A 20,646-nucleotide genomic window follows, 5' to 3' on the forward strand; every position below is an offset into this window, starting at 1 on the left:
CACCAGGCCTCCCTGTCCATTACCAACTCCCGGAGTCCACCCAAACCCATGTCCATCGAGTCAGTGATGCCATCCAACCATCTCATCCTCTGTTGTCCCCTTCTCCTCCTGCCTTCAATCCTTCCCAGCATCAGGGTCTTTCCCCATCTATTTGCCATGAAGTGATGGGACCAGATGCCATGATCTTAGTTTTCTGAATGTTGAGCTTTAAGCCAACTTTTTCACTCTCCTGTTTTACTTTCATCAAGAGGCTTTTTAGTTCCTCTTCACTTTCTTCCATAAGGGTGGTGTCATCTGCATATCTGAGGTTATTGATATTTTTCCCGGCAATCTTGATTCCAGCTTGTGCTTCATCCAGTCCAGCGTTTCTCATGACGTACTCTGCATATAAGTTAGATAAGCAGAGTGACACCATACAGCCTTGGCGTAATCCTTTCTCGATTTGGAATTGGCCTGTTGTTTCATGTTCAGTTCTAACTGTTGCTTCTTGTCCTGCATACAGATTTCTCAGGAGGCAGGTCAGGTGGTCTGGTATTCCCATCTCTTTAAGAATTTTCCAGTTTGTTGTGTTTTGACTTACTATACCATTATTAAAATTCAAACTTGAAGATGCTTTTCTTACTTCAAATGGATTGCTTACTCAATCTTGTCAAAATCCTAAATGTTTTGCTACATTTTAAATTTCAACTAGCAAGCAATAGTCATGATGATAGTAGCCTATGTATGTCCAGGTATAAAAGGAACATGTGAGCCTCTTTTTTTTCCTGGACGGTTAACACTTTTAAATTCACAAAGGGTTTTTAAAAAAATTTTTTGTATGTAAGAACCACTGAAACCTAGAATGGTCAGATAGAGTAAGTAGTTTTTCATGATATATATAATTCTGGAAAGGCTTAAGAAAATGAACTTTAATCTATTAATTTTATGTTAGATTGCAGAGGCTACTTTTGAAAAACCTTGCCATAAACTCATCTGCAAAGTACCTGATTATTTATCTATTTTACACATTAGGGTTTGTTTTTTTTTTTTTTTAACTTACACAGTTTTCTGAAAGCTGTATCAATTTTTTTAAAAACATAAGATCTAATTTCTACTATAACTGGTGAAAAATTTTCCTCAATTTAATTCATTACTGATAAATTAGCTGTTTAACATTAAAAGGGGCTATGTACCGTATAGCACAGGGAACTCTGCTCAATGTCATGCGGCAGCCGGGATGGGAGGGGGGTTTGGGAGAAAATGGATACATGCATATGTATGGCTGAGTCCCTCCGCTGTTTACCTGAAACTATCACAACACTGTCAATCAGCTATACCCTAATACAAAATAAAGGTTAAAAAAAATAAAAGTGGTTGTGACTAGATCTAGCCCGCTATGACAATACGTAACCAAACCACCTACTTGATGTTCATGCATCTGAGTAAAAGCAGTCAAATCCTGTTTTTCCAGAATATCATTTAAATATAAACACAAGATTCAGCAGTGAAACTGATTAATAAAACAAGTTTCATTCCTGATGCTGAAATTTCAAAACAGATGCAGACACAGACTCCGGTGACACGTTTTAGGAAAGTTGATGTTTGGGGGTGGGGGGCAGCTTCCCTATCTCCATCTCACTCAGCACCCCCACCCAAGCCAGCCTCCCTACACCTCCGCTACTCAGAAACCTCTGACTGGAGTGGCCAAAAAATTCACTCAGAATTTTCCATAAGCTGGTATGGAAAAATCCAAATGAACTTTTTGGCCAACCCAGTATTTCATCTCACACAGACACACACACACACACTCACAGACCAATACCTTGGTGCTTGTGTCCTGTTAACTCAATGGATATTTTACAGAGTTATTCTTTTTAAAATGGAAGGCAAACCAATGGGGGCATTATCATATGACGGCTACTCTCTCAAAAACAAAAGTTATGCAAAAGAAGGGCCTAACTTTGTCCTAGAGAATCTGGCCGATTTCAGCGAGGGGGTGGCCTTTCTAGAAGACTCAGTAGGAGTCTGCTAGGCTGAAAAAGGGAAAAACAGCTTAAGCAGAGGGAAGATCTAATGTCTGGAGGCACACAATCTATTGGCCTGTCCTTGCAAATGAGAGGAAAGAGGTCTGGAGTGGCAAGATCACAGAGGGTGGCCTTGAGGTGGGTGGGAAAAGGGGGTGGAGAAAAAGGTGAGGGCGTCTTTGGTGGCTCAGTGGTAAAGAACTCTTCTGCAATGCAGGAGACCTGGGTTCGATCCCTGGGTCGGGAAGATCCCCTGGAGAAGGAACTGGCAACCCACTCCAGTATTCTTGCCTGGGAAAGCCCATGGACAGAGGAGCCTGGCAGGCTACAGTCCATGGTGTTGCAAAGAGTTGGACACAAACTGAGAGACTAAACAACAATAACAACAACAAGAGAAAGGGGTGGGACAGACGGCTTCACGTGAATCCACAGCTCGGAGCACAGACTTTTTAACCTGGGGGCACTGGGGAGCCCGTGGCAATCTGGGCTCCTCCTCCGTCTCCCCAGGCCAGCTGGTTTTCCCACGGTTGGTCCATGCTGCGTGGCCCCTCCCACAGCTCCTTTCAATAAGCCAGTCTTGTCTTTCCAGGAAAAAGAAAATCTGGTTTTCTGATGAACTGCAGTCCTCGTTTTTTCTATCTGCTCTGGAAAAGTGGGATTTTACAGTCCAGTCAAGACATTTTCATGAATATAGATAAAGACCCTCATGTCAGGAACTCATCTCATAATTCTTTGTAAGAATCTTTTCTATTCTTTAGATAGTTTTTGTGGTAACGTTTCTCATCTGCTTTTTCTAAACTAGTAAAAGCTAGTTTTCTGGAACTAGGTTACAGACCGACTTTGGCCCATTTAACAAGGTCAGACTGTTTATTCTTGACAGAATTCTTTCCCACTGTAAAAAGGTACTTTTAAATGCCACATTCCAAGACCAGTGCCAGTAAACCACTGAAGCATATTTTCCCACAAGAACAGATACCAAGTGCGGTCCCCACCTCGCTGAAATCACCCCGCGTTACATAAGGTGCAGGGAGCTGTCAGCGTCACCAAGGAATCTATCAGCCTCGTTCAGAGAACACGTCCCTACATCTAGAAGCATGCTGACCTTTAAAGAGGAATTCATCACAATAAAAATGGGAAAGAAGAAAGGGAAAGATGGCTTAGAAATTAAAAAAAAAAAAAAAAGGTTAAATAGCAGAAGAGAAGTCTTTGTAACTTTAGATTAGTATCCAAACCTAGAAGTAGGAGAGATTTTTATCCCTTATTTTGGGCTTTTTATGGTTGAGTGGTTAAATTTATGGCCCCCACTTTTAGATTCTGCCAGCCTTCAAAATAAATATATGAGCAGTGCTAAAGTAAATTCTCCTACGCGTTCCCCTCCTTTCTGTTGGATGTTTCCCTGAGACCTGAAGGTAGACTATTCCTCCACGGCCAACTGTAAAGTTTAGCATGCAAATTTATGAGGGACTTAAAAATCATCCGTGTCCTTATGACATTGGGTGTCATAACGTCACTCTCCCTGTGCTTCACTCTGCAAAGAAAAGGAAAACAGAAAGTGGGAGCAGCAAGAGGCATTGTTCGGCAGCCCAGGGAGCAGCGTGGAGAAACACATTTGAAATATTAGCAGTAAAGTCATTACAACAGGAAAGAAAATCCAGCATAACAAAGCGATTGCATACAAGTCTGAGCTGAACTTTTGGGGACAGCTATACAGATGAGGGCTTCCCAGGTGATTCAATGGTAAAGAACCCGCCTGCCAATGCAGGAGACGCAGGAGACCTGGGCTTGATCCCTGGGTCAGGAAGATCCCCTGCTGAAGGGCATGGTACCCCACTCCAGTATTCTTGCCTGGACAATCCCAAGGACAGAGGAGCCTGGTGGGCTACAGTCCACAGGTTCACAAGAGTTGGGCACCACTGAAGTGACTTGAGCAGGCACACACCCACATACTAGATTAACAGAAACACGTACCTATACTTCTCAAGAACCCAAGTGGACTAAATAATATGACTAAAGGAAACAATAACACAGACATTTTCTACCTTTTCCTACAAATTACGGTTCCTTTAAGGATCCCCAAAGACCTTAACTTAAACACACCATATAGGAAATGTACCTGCACACGCAGGAGAGGAATAGGAAGGCTTGTGATCTCAAATAAGGAGGACGAAGCATAGTAACTATTTGAAGGTTAGGACTGGCTGCCCCAACAGATATTCAAAGTGTAACTGCTGCTCCCTCAGAGCTCCAGTGACCATCAGGGAGTGACGCAGTGGGCAACTGGGAGGACTAGCTGAAAGCTGGGTTTAAAATAAACAATAAATCTTTAGACACTTATCAATGAAGAAGAACTAAAGAGCCTCTTGATGAAAGTGAAAGAGGAAGAGCGAAAAAGTTGGCTTAAAACTCAACAGTCAGAAAACTAAGATCATGGCATCTGGTCCCATCTCTTCATGGCAAATAGATGGGGAAACAATGGAAATAGTGACAGACTTTATTTTGGGGGGGCTCTGCAAAATCACTGCAGATGGTGTGATTAAAAGATGCATGAAATTAAAAGATGCTTGCTCCTTGGAAGAAAAGTTATGACCAATCTAGACAACATATTAAAAAGCAGAGACATTACTTTGCCAACAAAGGTCCGTCTAGTCAAAGCTTTGGTTTTTCCAGTAGTCATGTATGGATATGAGAGTTGGACTATAAAGAAAGCTGAGTGCTGAAGAATTGATGCTTTTGAACTGTGGTATTGTTGAAGACTCTTGAGAGTTCCTTGGACAGCAAGGAGATCCAACCAGTCCATCCTAAAGGAATCAGTCCTGAATATTCATTGGAAGGACTGACGCTAAAGCTGAAACTCCAATACTTTGGCCACCTGATGTGAAGAACTGACTCTTCTGAAAAGACCCTGATGCTGGGAAAGATTGAATGTGGGAGGAGAAGGGGACGACAGAGGATGAGATGGTTGGATGGCATCACCGACTCAATGGACATGAGTTTGAGTAAACTCTGGGAGCTGGTGATGGACAGGGTGGCCTGGCATGCTGCATGCATGGGGTCGCAAAGAGTCAGACATGACTGAGTGACTGAACTGAACCGAATAATGATGCAATGGTCCCACCAGCGACACAGAAAAAGCAGAGTTGGAAATTCATTCATAAATTCATCTGTGAAAACAGGGTATTGTGAAAGAACTTAATTTAAAGAGTAGTGAGAAATGATGGTGTTCGACAATAAGGAATATGTCTTTATGAGTATGGGGGTGATTTGTAGGTGGGAGGGAGAGGATGGAGGGGTTGATGATGGACAGGGAGGCCTGGTATGTTGCAGTCCATGGTGTCACAAAGAGTTGGACATGACAGAGTGACTGAACTGAACTGAACTGAACACAGAAAAAACAAAAAACAATCCTCTGTGTGCCATGCTACTGAGTCGGAATTCATTCTTTAGACAATGGAGAATCATGAGGATTTGTTTCATTCATTCATTATGTGTTTATCAAGTGCCTACCATGGGCCAAGAGGGCGCTGTAGGAAACACTAAAATAGTACAACACTGCAGGTGAGTGAATAAAAATGGCAGTGTTCAATGTAACAGAATTTCAGTGACACATCTCAACTCAGGAACTTGTACTAGGAGACTAGACAAGCCCAAGCAAACTGAAGATACTCCTATCTTTCCCCCACCTTACAAGGAAGCAAGCGGCGGTATCTGCAAAACACCAGAAGCGACATATCCTAAGAATTAGAGAGGATGTAAAAATCCAAGTTATAGAGACATTGTTTTGCACTCAGTTCTAAGGACCGTCTCATACTCTGTTGAAGGCACATGAAAGGACACTTGAGTTAAGGGAATTTAGGGGAGACGGAATAATCCCCTTAAATGCAGTTTGACAGATGAGCCCCTAACCAACCACAGAAGGTGCATTCCCATAAGAATATTAAATGGAAGAGGCAACAAAATTTTTCCAGCTTCTGGATCCCTAAGAAACCCTCTGTTTGCAAAACCTCTCTAAAGCACTTGGTCTCCTCAACGTTAAGACAATGGTTGGTTTTTACACTCAAACCAGGCCTCAAGCTTCTGAGATTTGGGCTTCCCCTGTGGCTCAGACAGTAAAAAATCTGCCTGCAATGCAGAAGACCAGGCTTTGACCCCTGGGTCGGGATGATCCCCCAGAAAAGGGAATGGCAACCCACTCCAGTATTCCTGTCTGGAGAACTCCATGGATAGAGGAGCCTGGCAGGCTACAGTCCATGGGGTCACAAAGAGTCAGACATGACTGAGTGACTCACTTTTAAGCCATCATTCAACTTACTTCTGAGATTTGACTGGCGTCACACAGGGTAGACAGAGGTAGGATGAATGTAAATAACCAGGTGATAAGCGGACCCTGTCCATATCATACCTGGCTGAGCTGGCCGAACAGATGTATGGAGGAAGCATAGGTAGCAGCAGCATTACAGTTAAACTGTTTTTGTCCAGAACTAATTCGCAACAGTGATCGCTTATGAAGGAGCTGGAATTAGGTGAGTCAAATGAATGTCTATCTTTTACAAACGAGGAAAGCAGTCATTTGATGAACTTAGCAAGAACACCTGGTGCGATGTGATAGGCACCCGCACGCACACAGGCAGACACACCTACGGCGGCATCTTGCACGGTGTGGAATACAGGCTCTTTCTTCAGGGAAGGTGCTCAGCGTGGTCAACAGTACCCCACAAGCAGAGACTACCCATCAGATGGTAACCGGAATGTATTTGATTGCCACTGGGAAAGTGTACCGGAGGATCTGGCTGGCTGCTCGTGTTTGTCTTGGCTCTGGCATTTTCCACGTACCCAGCCCTGGGAATCCTAAGGAAAAACGTGTGCTGTTCCCAAGCGTGGGCACGGCCCCATTGTGCTCCACTTCCCTCGCTGGTGAAAGTGAAAACGAAAGCTGCACAAACGCTCCATTGTGAGCTGGGAAGCAGGTACTGGCGGCCGGTAGCTTCCACAGCACAGACCTGGCTGGCTCCCGGCAAGCAGAGGTCGGATGGGGCGGGAGCCGCGGGAGCCTGGCGAGGTGTGTCCTGCCCTTTCGCCGAGGTGCCCTGGCGACGGGTTTTGGGTTTTTTCCATTATGCTCGGTTCACGCCTTTGCTCTGATTTCCTCAGTATGCACTGGCAGGCTTTGCAGGCTTCTGTGGGAGCAGCTCGGCTGCCCAAGGAGGCACAGACCCTGCCAGGTCTCCATAGTAAACACAACACGCACGAAGAGGAAACAAGCATAAACAATTTATTTTCTCCTGTAAAAGATGACATTGTTCTCTGATCCTGGGGCCGGCCTCCCTTTGCCGGCGTGGTGGTGCCAACTGGGTGCTGTCAAGTGAGCTATCCCCAACAGAAACAGACAAAACGAGCAGAGACTGCAGGACGGGCACCTCCCCGGGGCCTGCATCCAGGGAGGATGCTGGAGACCTCTCAGAGCATCTCCCATCCTGGAGAGCGTGAACGGGGAGGGCTTCCCTGACTCCAGGGCCTTGCAGTATTCTGCCCTTCTCCTTTACCGCACTTACCTCTGTCTCCAACTCTACACTTCTTGGCATGACTAACTGATTAAGATTTGCCTCCCCATTTTGAGCTCCACTTCTGTTCCCCACAGTCCCTCGGAGTTACCGACAGTGCTTGGCATGTGGAAAATGGTCAGTATCTGTTGACCGAATGTCACAACTCCATTTCAAACTGTCTACCCTACAGTTATCAAAAAGGTTCTGAATCCACAAGGTTTCTTTAGTGTTTACTAAACGCTACCCACAGGCTTCCGAGGTGGCCCAAAGGAACTGCCTGCCAAAGGAGAAGATGTAAGAGACTCAGAGTCGATCCCTGGGTCGGGAAGACCCTGGGAGGACAGCATGGCAACCCACTCTAGTATTCTTGCCTGGAGAATCCCACGGTCAGAGGAGCCTGGTGGACTATACAGCCCATGGGGTCACAAAGAGTTGGATACGACTGAAGTGACCGAGCACTCATTCTTGCATGCAGTTGCTTCCCATGCGGGCACTGGAAGAGGGAACCACCAGAGGCATAAGGAGAGGATGCAAGCAATTGGGTTTTTTTTTCTAATTCTTGTATTAAATAATTCTTGTGGAGTGATCTTAAATACGGCAATTTTTATCAGTTTCATATAAAAAAAAAATCCCCAAGTGAATTTTTGTAATCTGTATAACTATCAAAAAAGTCTTCCCATGTTTACTATTTAGTTGTTATCTTTTATTTCTACAGAGAGGAAGGTGCTTTCATATGAATACATATGTCCTTTAATAGGAAAGATAATATAAAAAAAGGAACTTTTGAGAAGGAGAATGTAATTCACTTAGTGAGAATTTTTACTAAGTCACTGAAAAGACAGAAGAATATTCTCATTCTTCCATATGGTACAAAGTGGATTTTTTTCCCTCCAAACTGTGTGTTAGGCACAGGCATTTGGAGGAAAACTGCTAATTCTCCCATTTGTCTAACAATTGAATAAAGGCCCTCCCCAAACACTGGAAAGGCACTGTAATGCTTATTGTCCACTGAAGAACAGAAACAGGTTTACGGCAGGCCAATTCTGGACTTCATCCCAGCATGAGAAGTTACTGATGCCCCAAAAGGAACGAGCTCATTTTAAGCTGTAGCCTTCTCTCTATCCACAGGTGGCATCGTGGTGGCTGCCCTGGGGAGTAGCTCACTCTAACTGCACAGATGTGGCAATTACATCTGGATATAAAAACATCAACCCTGGCATTGCTCTGAACGGCCCTCAAAGCAGGCTCACACCATACAGGAGCATGCTGTGTGCACTGTCGTGATCAGGCACTTGGATGATTTTAAGGGAGCAGACACACGCAAAAGAGTTGGACATGACTTAGCGACCAACCAAGCAACCATAATCTACTGAGAATGCAATAGCATTATGTCTTTAAAGATGTGTATGTGTTAGGCAGAACACTCTCCGACATAAATCACAGCAAGTTCCTCTATGACCCACCTCCCAGAGTAATGGAAATAAAAGCAAAAAATAAACAAACAGTACCTAACTAAGCTTAAAAGCTTTTGCACAATGAAGGAAACTACAAGCACAGTGAACAGACAGCCCTCCACATGGGAGAAAATAATAATAAACATAACAACTGACAAAGAATTAATCTCCAAAATATACAAGCAACTCATGCAGCTCAATACCAAAAAAAAAAAAAAAAAAACCTAATCAAAAAGTGGGCAAAAGAACTAAACAGACATTTCTCCAAAGAAGACATACAGATGACTAATAAACACATGAAAAGATGCTTAACATCATTCATTATTAGAGAAATGCAAATCAAAACCACAATAAGGTACCATCTCACACGGGTCAGAATGGCCATCATCAAAAATTCCACAAACAATAAATGCTGGAGAGGGTGTGGAGAAAAGGGAACCCTCTTACACTGTTGGTTGGAATGCAAGCTGGTACAGCCGCTATGGAGAACAGTGTGGAGATTCCTTAAAAAACTGGGACTAGACCTCCCACATGACCCAGCAATCCCACTGCTGGGCATACACACCAAGAAAACCAGAATTGAAAGAGACACATGTACCCCAGTGTTCATTGCAGCACTGTTTACAATAGCTAGGACATGGAAGCAACCTAGATGTCCATCGGCAGACGAATGGATAAGGAAGCTTTGGTCCATTTACACAATGGAATATTACTCAGCTATAAAAAGGAACACATTTGAGTCAGTTCTAATGAGGTAGATGAACCTAGAGCCTATCATACAGAGTGAAGTAAGTCAGAGAGAGAATGACAAACAGTGTATGTTAACACATATGTATGGAATTTAGAAAGATGGTACTGACGTTCCTACATGCAGGGCAGCAAAGGAGACACAGATATAAAGAACTGAGTTTTGGACTCAGTGAGAGAAGGCGAGGGTAGTAAGATTTGAGAGAACTGCATTGAAACGTATATTACCGTATGTAAAACAGATGACCAACCTGAGTTTGTGCATGAAGTAGGGCACCCAAAGCCGGTGCTCCGGGACGACCCAGAGGCGTAGGGTGGGGATGCAGGTGGGAGGGGAGTTCAGGATGGTGGGGGGCGGGGAGGAGAACATGTGTATACCTGTGGCCGATCAATGGTGATGTATGGCGAAACCCACCAAAACACTGCAAAGTAATTCTCCTCCAATTAAAACAGATTAATTAAAAAGCAAACAAAACAAAAAGTCCACGTGTGCATGTTTGCTCAGTGTTGTATGACTCTTTGGGACCCCATGGACTGTAGCCCGCCAGGCTCCTCTGCCCATGGGATTCTCCAGGCAAGAACACTGGAGTGGGCTGCCATGCCCTGCTCCAGGGGATCTTCCCGACCCAGGGATTGAACCCATGCCTCCTGTGTCTCCTGTATTGGCAGGCAGATTCTTTACTACTGTGACACCTGGGAAGCCCTGAAAATGTACATACTTTCATTAAAAAATAATTATTGCTAAGAAATGCTGCCTTCTGCAGCTCATAATGTTTTTGAAACAGTAACATCACAGATCACCACAACAAATGTTCAATTTAAGATTGAAAACGTTTGAAATATTGCCAGAATTACAAAGAAGTGACACAGAGACAGTACGTGAGCAAACGCTGTTGGAAAATGGTGCTGTGATGCAGGGTCACCACAAAATGTGTGTAAAAAATGCAACATCTGCTAAATGCAACAGAGCAAGGTGCAATAAAATGAGGTATGCCTGTATTCTTGAAATCCATCTGCCACAAGATTATATATAACCGCATGGGGCATGATTCGTATAGGTCACTTACATACAATGGAAAGAAGCTCCCTCTGACCTATTCTCTGGTTTTCTACAAATGTAGTTATTTCAATACAGGTCGCAGAATTTGATTTTCAGTGTTTCAGAAACAGTTCTTCACCAGGCTCTGAGTATAATGGGCCCCACTTCTCTTCACCTCCCCAGCATCTCCCTGCAGAGCAAGAGGCCTCATGTACGTGCTTACGGCCACCCCCATCTGCGTGTCTCCATCCTGCCCAGCGTCTGCAAGCTTCTGCCCCTTAGGCGTGCGGGGAGCACACGGGTGGCCCGATGTGCTTTTAGGAAGGAGAGAAGGGCCTGTGCGATCCCCATTCGGTCAGGGAACTCCAATGCCTTGCGTGTGGCTGGCTGAGCGTGGGCGTCTCAGACCAGAGAGGTACCTGGATTCTGTCCCCATCAAGGGAGGCGTGGCGAGAGCAGGGCCAGAGCTGGCTCCTGCAAATTGTGAAACCCAGGCCACGGGACCCTCCCGCCTAGTGCCAGGGTCTTCGCTGTAGCCATCCACATCGTGATTCTGTACCGTTCACAGAAACAAGTATGAAGCACTTTTCCCTCTGAGGTTACATGTGCATACCTGACTGGACGCTGTGACAGCAAGACCCCAATTCTTCCTAAGACACCTCTGTGTCACGGGGGAGGCACCCACTTAAGGGCCCTTTATTGTTGTTGAGTTACTAAGTCCTGTCCGACTCTTTGCCTCCCCTTGGACTGTAGCCCGCCAGGCTCCTCTGTCCATGGGTTTTCCCAGGCAAGAATACTGAAGTGGGTTGCCATTTCCATCTCCAGGGGACCTTCCTGACTCAGGGATCGAATTCGAGTCTCCTGCATTGGCAGGCGGACTCTTTACCGCTGAACCACCAGGGAAGCCCTAAGGGCACATAAGCCTCCCTTATCAGATGGGAGACAAGCCAAACCAGATCATTTGGCCTTATGCTACACCAACTTTAGCCACAACCAGAGTCCAGACTTAGGACTGTCCTAAATTAATTTCTACCCAAAAGGCGAACTCCTTCAAGGAACTTAGAACTTGATAAACACAATCCCTAAATAATTACAAACAAGACAGAAAACAGTCTTACGAAAGGCATTAATAAGATGCTTCTTTGGAAATAATGCAGGAGGAAGGTGGGATTAATTTCTGCAGGGGGTACCAAAAGAGGAAATCTGAGTCAGGCTTTGGAACAGAAGTTATATATTAGCGTTTCTCATGGTTGTAAAATGTCAGTTTCGAATCAGTTAACTTGTAATTGCTTTAACATTCCACAAATCAAGTTGATTCCCAGTTCCTGTATGACATAACCCACTAAAATATGCGTATTTCCAGGAAGTGGAGTGTAGTCTTTTTCTCTTCGAGAAATGCAAAAAAGAAAACAAAACAAAAATACCAGTTCAGTCTAAAAAAAAAACAATTCCAAGTCTGCATGTCACCATGTGTATGTAAACCAATGTATCACTATAGAAATGGACTTTCCCTTAAAAAGAAAAACAGTGGGAAAAAATTTAATGCAGCATTCTACAGGAATCATACATACTCTTTATTCTTAACATTAAATTTCAGCTATTACTGTTTCAAGTATAATTTCAATTTGTTCCAGTGTCTTTTCCGATTGCTAATCCTTTTATTTTATATCATGTAAGAATTATTTTATGTCACATAAGAAGTATAGAGTATGCAGTACAAGCTAGATACTGAAAAATCAGGTATTTATGATTGCCTTTCCCCTTTTCTGTATGAAATCATTTGTCTCCATTTTCCTGTCTGAACATATCAACTTTCAGTGAGAATGGAATGTTAATTGGTGTTACGCACAAGCTGGGCTATCATTCCTCAAATTTAAGAAGAAGAAGAAAAAAAAAATCAAAACAAACCCAACTGGGTTTCCTGTTTTTATTTACGGTTTTCAGTGCCCCGTTGAGGGGGGATTAAAATAAAGTGGTTGAGTTATGGCTCATCCTTCCTTCAATTAAGCTACCCAAGGAGACCAGTTCCTTCCATCATCTGTCCAGATCGCAAAGCCTATTCAAGCTTCTCCCCAGGGCCCTGAAACAACACACAAAACTACTTCCTAGGGAAGCCGCAGCCTACCTCACCCTTCCCACTGGGGAAACACACAGACTCAGCCCTTTCTGGTGCGATTATATAAGCATACAAGGGCTCACTTGACACCACCCAAATCGGAGATGTGTCCTTTAAACACCATTCTGTGCCCACTCTTCTCAAAAGTGATAGTGTGTGTTGGGCAAACAGGAAAGAAGAATGCTTCTGTCTCAACAATGGTGACGCATTCAAAGGAATCTTCTGTTAAAAAACCTCTCTTGCCCTAGCTATAGTGTAGAACACTGGGAAACCATGTGATCTGACATGTACCAGGTTCCAGCATCTGTATTTCGGGGATGAGGAAGCAGAATACTTTTGCAAATTGAGTGTTTTTCTAAGGCGAGTTCTGAGAATTTCCAACTCCCCTCCTGAACTACTTCTCAGCTGGGGCATTACTGGAATCTGCGGAGGCAATTCTTTGTTAGGCAGAATATTAGCCACCTTGCAGCCGCCTCCACCCCCCAAGTTGTCATGATGACCAAAGATGCCATCATACATTTCTCAACCGCGTTTCCCCTCCCCGCTCCAGCGCCACCCTTGACTGAGAACCACCTTGAGGCTAAAAGACAGACAATACGGTAATATACATGTTTCAGGGCTATTCTCTCAAATCATCCCACCCTCACCTTCTCCCACAGAGTCCAAAAGAGACTTTATATCTGTGTCTCTATTGCTGTCTCGCACACAGGGTCATCGTTACCATCCTGAAATATGTATATTACCAAATGTGAAATAGATCACCAGTCCAAGTTCGATGCGGGAAACAGGGCACTCAAAGCCGGCGCATTGGGACGACCCAGAGGGATGGGATGGGAGGGAGGTGCGAGGCGGGTCCAGGACGGGGGACACATGTACACCCGTGGCTGATCCATGTCAATGTCTGGCAAAAACCACCATAATACTGTACAGTTATTAGCCTCCAATTAAAATTAATTAATTAATTAAAAAAAGATGGATAATACGTAGACAATGACATATTGACCCACGAAGACTCTTTTACTTAAGGCTTAATGTAAAGCTTTAGGGGCAATGTTTGTAGTGTTCATGGAATCAAAAGGATTCTCTGAGCCCACATCCACGTCCTTAGCACAGCAAAGGGACATTCCCTGGCTTAAAAAAGAAAAAAAATCTATGCATGAATTCACTGTATGTAAAACAGGCCCTTCAAAGACAACGGTTTATTAGTGCTCACTTCCAGGCTCCTGTTGTATATTTTGGGTGTATTTTCACCACAATGAACTACATTAGGAGAAACAGAAGCTAACCAAAGTCAGCGGCTATTATGGTTTTATGTCTGCATGAGACACAAAAACCAGAATATTACAACTGTCCTCCCTGGCCAAAATAGAAGCCTGTGGGTCTGCGCTTTGTGTGGCGGCCTGGAGGAGCCCGTCATGCGGCGGGGAGGCGCTGCCTGTTCGCGGGTCATAGAAGTTCACTGTAAATGCAATCTCTTCTTCACAGCCGACACCACAGCCTCACAGGAATGCTTTCACACACCTGCGCAGGTGCCCGGCCGTTTCTCGGACGAGGACAGGGACACGTTCTTGGCGCTTTCTCCTCCCTGACCTTGAGCTGTGTCTCCCCAGACCCTACATATGCCGCCCTGGAAACAGTGGTTATGGCAAAAAGCCATATGGCAAAGCCATTGGGAAACTTGTAACTGATTCCTTTCTAGTGGCTGAGAAGCAACGGTCTATTTCTGCAATGGGTTCTGTCCACAGCAAGACCAGCCCGGATGTGTCAGCAGTTGTAAGCAGAACATTCTCTTCCTACCGCCTGCCATATAAAAAGGGCAAAGACACTCTGTCCACAAACTGACCATGGGCAGTAATAACATCAGGGGCCCGGAATGGGGGCAGTCTGTCACTCCAAAGAGGAAGATGAAGTTGAATGAAAGAACAGTGCTTTCTCACTCACCACCGAGGTAAGAGCCATCTGGAAACTGTAGATGCGAGCGAGGCCGAAGTCAGCCAGCTTTATTTGTCCACTGCTGGTCACCAGAATGTTCTGTGGCTTTAGATCACGATGCACCACTCGGTGAGAATGAAGGAAGTCCAGGCCTCGGAGAAGCTGAAACATCATGTCCTAAATAAAATCGAGAAACAAAATCAATCAATCGCCAAAAGAGAAATTCAACGTGCTGAATTCTCAGTACTCAGACTAGTGTTTGGCACAGACGAAGCACTTGCTAAATACCTGCTGAATGAATGAATCTGTCCCCCTTTCTACGGCTCCACTCTCCCAAGCTCAAGATTACTACAAATGTGTCGCTCTCCACCTGTATTTTATTAATGAAAGGATGATTTAAAAATAATTTCAGGGACTTCCCTGGTGGTCCAGGGGCTAAGACTCTGCACTCCCAATGTAGGGAGCTCAGGTTCAATCCCTGGTCAGGGACGTAGATCCCACATGCCACAATTAAAAAGTTCACATGCCTCAACTAAAGATCCCATGTGCTGCAACTAAGGCCTGGCGAAGCCAAATAAATATTAAAAAAAAAAAGTTTCAGATGACATAGGAAATATTCTGGAAGGATATATACCAAACTGGTGTCCAGGGTTAATGGTGGGGAGAGAAAGCAGCTGGCAAGAGACAGACATTTTCCAGTTCACAAACTTTTATATGATTTAACTCATGATTTCAACAATTAAAATCCAGTAAACAACGTTAACAGCAATGGTAGTTCTTAATATTTTTATAGCACCTATTATTTAGCAGTCACTATGTGTCAAGTACTGCTTTAGTAATTCACTTAATCCATATCACAACACGGGTAAATAAAAGAAGCTGATACATAGTAGGTGTATGTAATTAGCCCAAAGTAGCACCACTGGCAATAAAAACAGAGTCTTGATTTGAACCAGAGTCCAGGAAAACTGGATTCTAATTCCCAAGGCACTCCTTTATTAGATCAATGATCATACGAGTATGGAAAACCAGGTAAGCAGTGTAACCTCACCAAGCCTCACTTTTTCTGTCCATAAAAACAGGAAAGTGACAAAACCTACTGCAAGGATCAATGTTTGGAAATCACTGACCGCAGTAGGCACTTACTGCAGACAGAATCAGCCAGCATGGAGGCATCTGGACCAGTGTCACACCTTCTTCTAATTTTAGAACTTATAAAAGCAGATACAATATTTTAAACTCAGAAACAGTGTCGGATGGAAAGAATTTAAGATAGTGAACGTGATATGACCCTTTGAAATCTGGAGGTTCGTAAGACGGACCTACCTCCTCCACCCCACATAAAACCGTGAGAATGCCGTATAAAGGGAGGATGGAATTAATTTGGCTCTCGTAAGGGTTAGAAAAATGCTTAGGCAGCATCAGGGGCTTCAGAGCTGGGAGGGGCAGTGAGCACACACTTGCTCACCAGTTGGGCTGTATTTGGTTATTGACTTTACAGTACTGGTATTTTCTTCAGGGAGTTCTATCTCTAGCTCCTGGCTTATTCAAAACCAAAGCCTGAGTTTTCCACCTATAAAAAGGAGAAAATGGGGCCTACTTTTCACAATACGAGATGTAAATGAAGTAATGCATGTGAAGAGGCTGTGTAGTTTGCAGGAAAAAAATGATCACCGTTGAAGCGTCCCATTTCCTGGGGGAGACCGAGTCAGAAATAACCAGAGGAAAACGTGGCCACCGTCACCAGGTCAGTGAACAAAGCGCTACGTGGGGATGACACAGGTGAACTGGAATTCTTTCCGAGTTCCACCTAAATGGATCTGATGAACTGGACGGGGGTTACCTTCTAAGTTTCCAAAGATGTAAAGACCAGACTGCACTGTTGAGGGACAGTGGTCCCAGACTTAAGAACCACCGAGGCTAAAGCAACTTGCAATGAATAAGAGTGTGAAAGTGAAGCACAAAATGTTAATGAAGTAATCTTCTGTGGCACACAAGTCTTTATTGGAAACACATGCACACAACTTGTATGCAGTGGATTTTAAACAGCAAAACTAACCCAAAGTAATGTCATGCTGGCTTGCCATCTTTAGCTTCTTATACACTAAGCACCAACCCTTTCAAACAGTACCAAGAATAAATGTGCTTGATTCATGTTTCAGTGTTCAAACAGTGTAAGCAGCCAATGAGTAGAATAAATATGTAAAAATCTGAACCAAGTAAATACTAATAAGGCCCATCTAAATTTATACGTTGGAGAAGACTCTTGAGAGTCCCTTGGACTGCAAGGAGATCCAACCAGTCCATCCTAAAGGAGATCAGTCCTGGATATTCATTGGAAGGTCTGATGTTGAAGCTGAAACTCCAATACTTTGGCCACCTGATGTGAAGAATGACTCATTGGAAAAGACCCTGATGCTGGGAAAGATTGAGGGCAGGAGGAGAAGGGGACGACAGAGGATGAGATGGCTGGATGGCATCACCGACTCAATGGACATGGGTTTGGGTAAACTCCAGGAGTTGGTGATGGACAGGGAGGCCTGGCGTGCTGCGGTTCATGGGGTCGCAAAGGGTCAGACACGACTGAGCAACTGAACTGAACTGAAATTTATAAAAAGCCTGAACTGTGTGCTGCGCTTAGTCTCTCAGTCATGTCTGACTCTTTACAGCGCTATGGACTGCAGCTCACCAGGCTCCTCTGTCCATCGGGATTCTCCAGGCAAGAATACTGGAGTGGGTTGCCATACCTTCCTCCAAGGAGATCTTCCCAGCCCAGGGATCGAACCCAGGTCTCCCGCAATGCGGGCGGATTCTTTACTGACTGAGCCATCTGAGTTTAAATACATGTATACTGCTTTCATTCATGTATTTACACAACCCTGGTGGCTCAGCTGTTAAAGAATCCGCCTGCAGCGCAGGAGACCCCGGTTTGATTCCTGGGTCGTGAAGATCCCTGGAGAAGGAAACAGCTGCCCACTCTAGTATTCTGGCCTGGAGAATTCCATGGATTGTATAGTCCATGAGGTCATAAAGAGTCAGACATGACTAAGAGACTTTCACTTCATAGCACATACTATATTTTTCTCAGGTATAAAACTGGTCCATGCTTAATGCATGTAGAAATCTTTTTAAAAAATTCATTAAAAATCCAGAGGAAGAAAAAAATCATGCAAAACCCCACCACTCAGAAAACAGAGAAAACTCTACTGTTAAATAATTTTGTCTTTCACGTCTTTTAAACAGATACTGGTATATCTACAGGTGTAAATATATCTATTTAATACTGAAGCACTGTATATAAAATATATCATATACCAATATATATAACATTGATATATAAATACAACATATTTTTAAATAGAAATTGTTATTATTTGGTACACATTTTACAGTTGCTTTAAAAAGATTTAACAATTCATTGTGAATATTTTGCCACTTCAACAAAATTCTTCTAAAATGTAACTTTTTAATACAATATGATTTTTAGTGGCTGCATAGTTTTCCTTCTATGCCATAATCATAATTATTTGGTTTTAGGTTGTGTTATTTTGCTACTTACTCTGAGTGTAGTTCTCCTCTATTTAAAGGCGAATGTAGATAAAAATGACTTGTTAACATCATAGGAAAGCATGGTTTAAGCAGTGAGAACACACATACTGGTCTAATGTTTGACTCCATGTAAATGACACCCATGCATAAAGAGTTGGTTCTATGTAAGAATTACCACTCTTTAGATTTAATCAGGCTACTTAATTTTTTTTTTGGTTAGCAAGCTGGGTTTTCTTTTACACCCGCAACAACCAGCTACAATTAGAGTTTCGAACTAGCAAACCTTGAGTTAACGATTTTTTTAAAAATTGCCAAAAATCTCATTTCCTTCACTAATTCCAATGCATTGATGCACTGGAGCATGACGGACTTGTAACTCTGGTCACAAATAAGAATAAGAACTCTGGTCCCAATTTCTGAGAATTATATGAATGGATGAACTGTAACACTAAACAAAGAAAGGAAAAAAAACCACCTTTCCTTCAGCATCGCAAATGTTTTGATCAAAGACATCTCAAAGGATTCTCTACTTAAGCTTATTATCTGTTCCATCTCAATTTATAGTATCGTGAGACATACTTTTAAATTAGCTCCTCAAGATTTTAATCTAAATTAATCTGTCTTATACAAGACTCAAATATTTCACAGTAATCCCAGTGATGCAATGCAATGAAACTACGGATACTGCCAATTAAGTTAAACATAGGTTTAAAACCTTTTAATGTTACAGTGCCCAATTCTGGTATAAAAGGTTTGAATGTTTAGTCCCACTAATGATAAACAGTCACTGGGGGCCCGCACTCTGTCTTTCTGAAACATGTGACGCGGGAGCCTGTTTCAACAGGACACCATCCTGGAATGAAGTCTGGGTCCCAGTGACTTCAGATGGGGTTTCGTCCTTGGCCTCCCTTAAAAAGACTCCAGAGTTCAGTCTGAAGACAAGTCTTCAAAGCCTTGTAACAACAATTAGTTTCTCTGAGGTATTCTAGAGCTCTCATTCTCTCATTTCTTTGAAAATAAAACAAACAGGCAAACTGAAAATCTACCTCAAGCTTTTCTAATGGGAAAAAGTTTTATCATTGGGTCTTTTTTTTCCCAGCGACAAAAAAAGTGGTTTCAAAAGATACTTAAAACACCAACTTTTATATCATAAAGTAAATCACAGAAATGACAGCTCTCAATAGATAATTCTGGACTTTTGGATATATCTACCTAAATCTAGGCGATGTATCCACACCGTCAGGTTTCAGCAACAAAAATATATGTCAGTAGTTTATTGATTTAAACAGCTAAGACATATATAGCTTGTACAACGTTAATCATTTGTTTCTCCTTAGGATGTATAAACCACAGTCTTTTCAAATTTGTTATCCAAGTTTTAACAGAAGCGTCTATTTATAAACAATTTGTTGTTTTGTACAAAGATCTCCTATCCAGTTTGTTTCTTATGAAGGATGTTAGAGGAATCTCACAGATCAACACAACAAAGGTTTTTGTGGTTTTTTTTTTTTTACCAACACTAAACTAATAACATGTTGGCTGGCCTGCAGTGCAGGAGAGTCGGGTTCAACTCATGGGTCGGGAAGATCCCCTGACGGAGGGCATGGCAACCCACTCCAGTAATCTTGCCTAGGAGATTCCACGGACAGAGGAAGCTGGCAGGCTACAGTCCAGAGGGTCACAGAGAGCTGGACACAACTGGGCGACTAACTATAATTATAAGAAGAGAAGTAAAAGATCACATGATGATGAGATCATAAAGCAGAAGACTACTGACAATAGTGAGGGCTAGTCTCAGGATCTCTTTTTCCTCTTTTTGATGATTACAAGCATCTATTTTAAAATTTTAATTGTGGTAAGATATATATAATTTCCCACCTTAACCAATTTTAACTGTATAGTTTAGTAGTAAGTATATTCAAACTGCTATATAACCAATCTCCAGAACTTTTCCATCTTGCAAAACTGAAACTCTACTCTATACCCACTAAACAACTCATTGCTCCCTTCCTTCCAGGCCCTGGCAACCACTGCTCTTCTCTCTGTTTCTGTGAATCTGGCTACTCTAGATACCTCATGTAAGTGGAATCATAATGTATTTGCTTTTGTGACTGGTTTATTTCGTTCAGTGTAATGTCCTCAAAGTTCATCCATGTTGTGGCATGTGTCAGAACTTTCTTCCTTTTAAAGCTGAATAATATTCCACTGTCTGGACTGATGACATTTTGCTTATCCATTCATCTGCTGAAGGATGAACTTGCATTAT

The 20,646-nt window shown here is 43.1% G+C and overlaps 1 protein-coding gene across 3 annotated transcripts in view; it reads right to left on the reverse strand.

Moving 5' to 3' along the window:
• Positions 1-20,646, reverse strand: part of CDK6 (cyclin dependent kinase 6) — a 252,287-nt gene that overhangs the window by 121,872 nt on the left and 109,769 nt on the right. For all 3 annotated transcript variants that reach the window (XM_043462602.1, XM_043462603.1, XM_043462601.1), the window contains exon 4: positions 14,841-15,008. In XM_043462602.1, the coding sequence (XP_043318537.1) occupies positions 14,841-15,008 (168 nt within the window). The remainder of the gene's footprint in view (positions 1-14,840; positions 15,009-20,646) is intronic.

Source organism: Cervus canadensis, chromosome 3 (assembly GCF_019320065.1).
Source record: "Cervus canadensis isolate Bull #8, Minnesota chromosome 3, ASM1932006v1, whole genome shotgun sequence".
Lineage (NCBI taxonomy): Eukaryota > Metazoa > Chordata > Mammalia > Artiodactyla > Cervidae > Cervus > Cervus canadensis.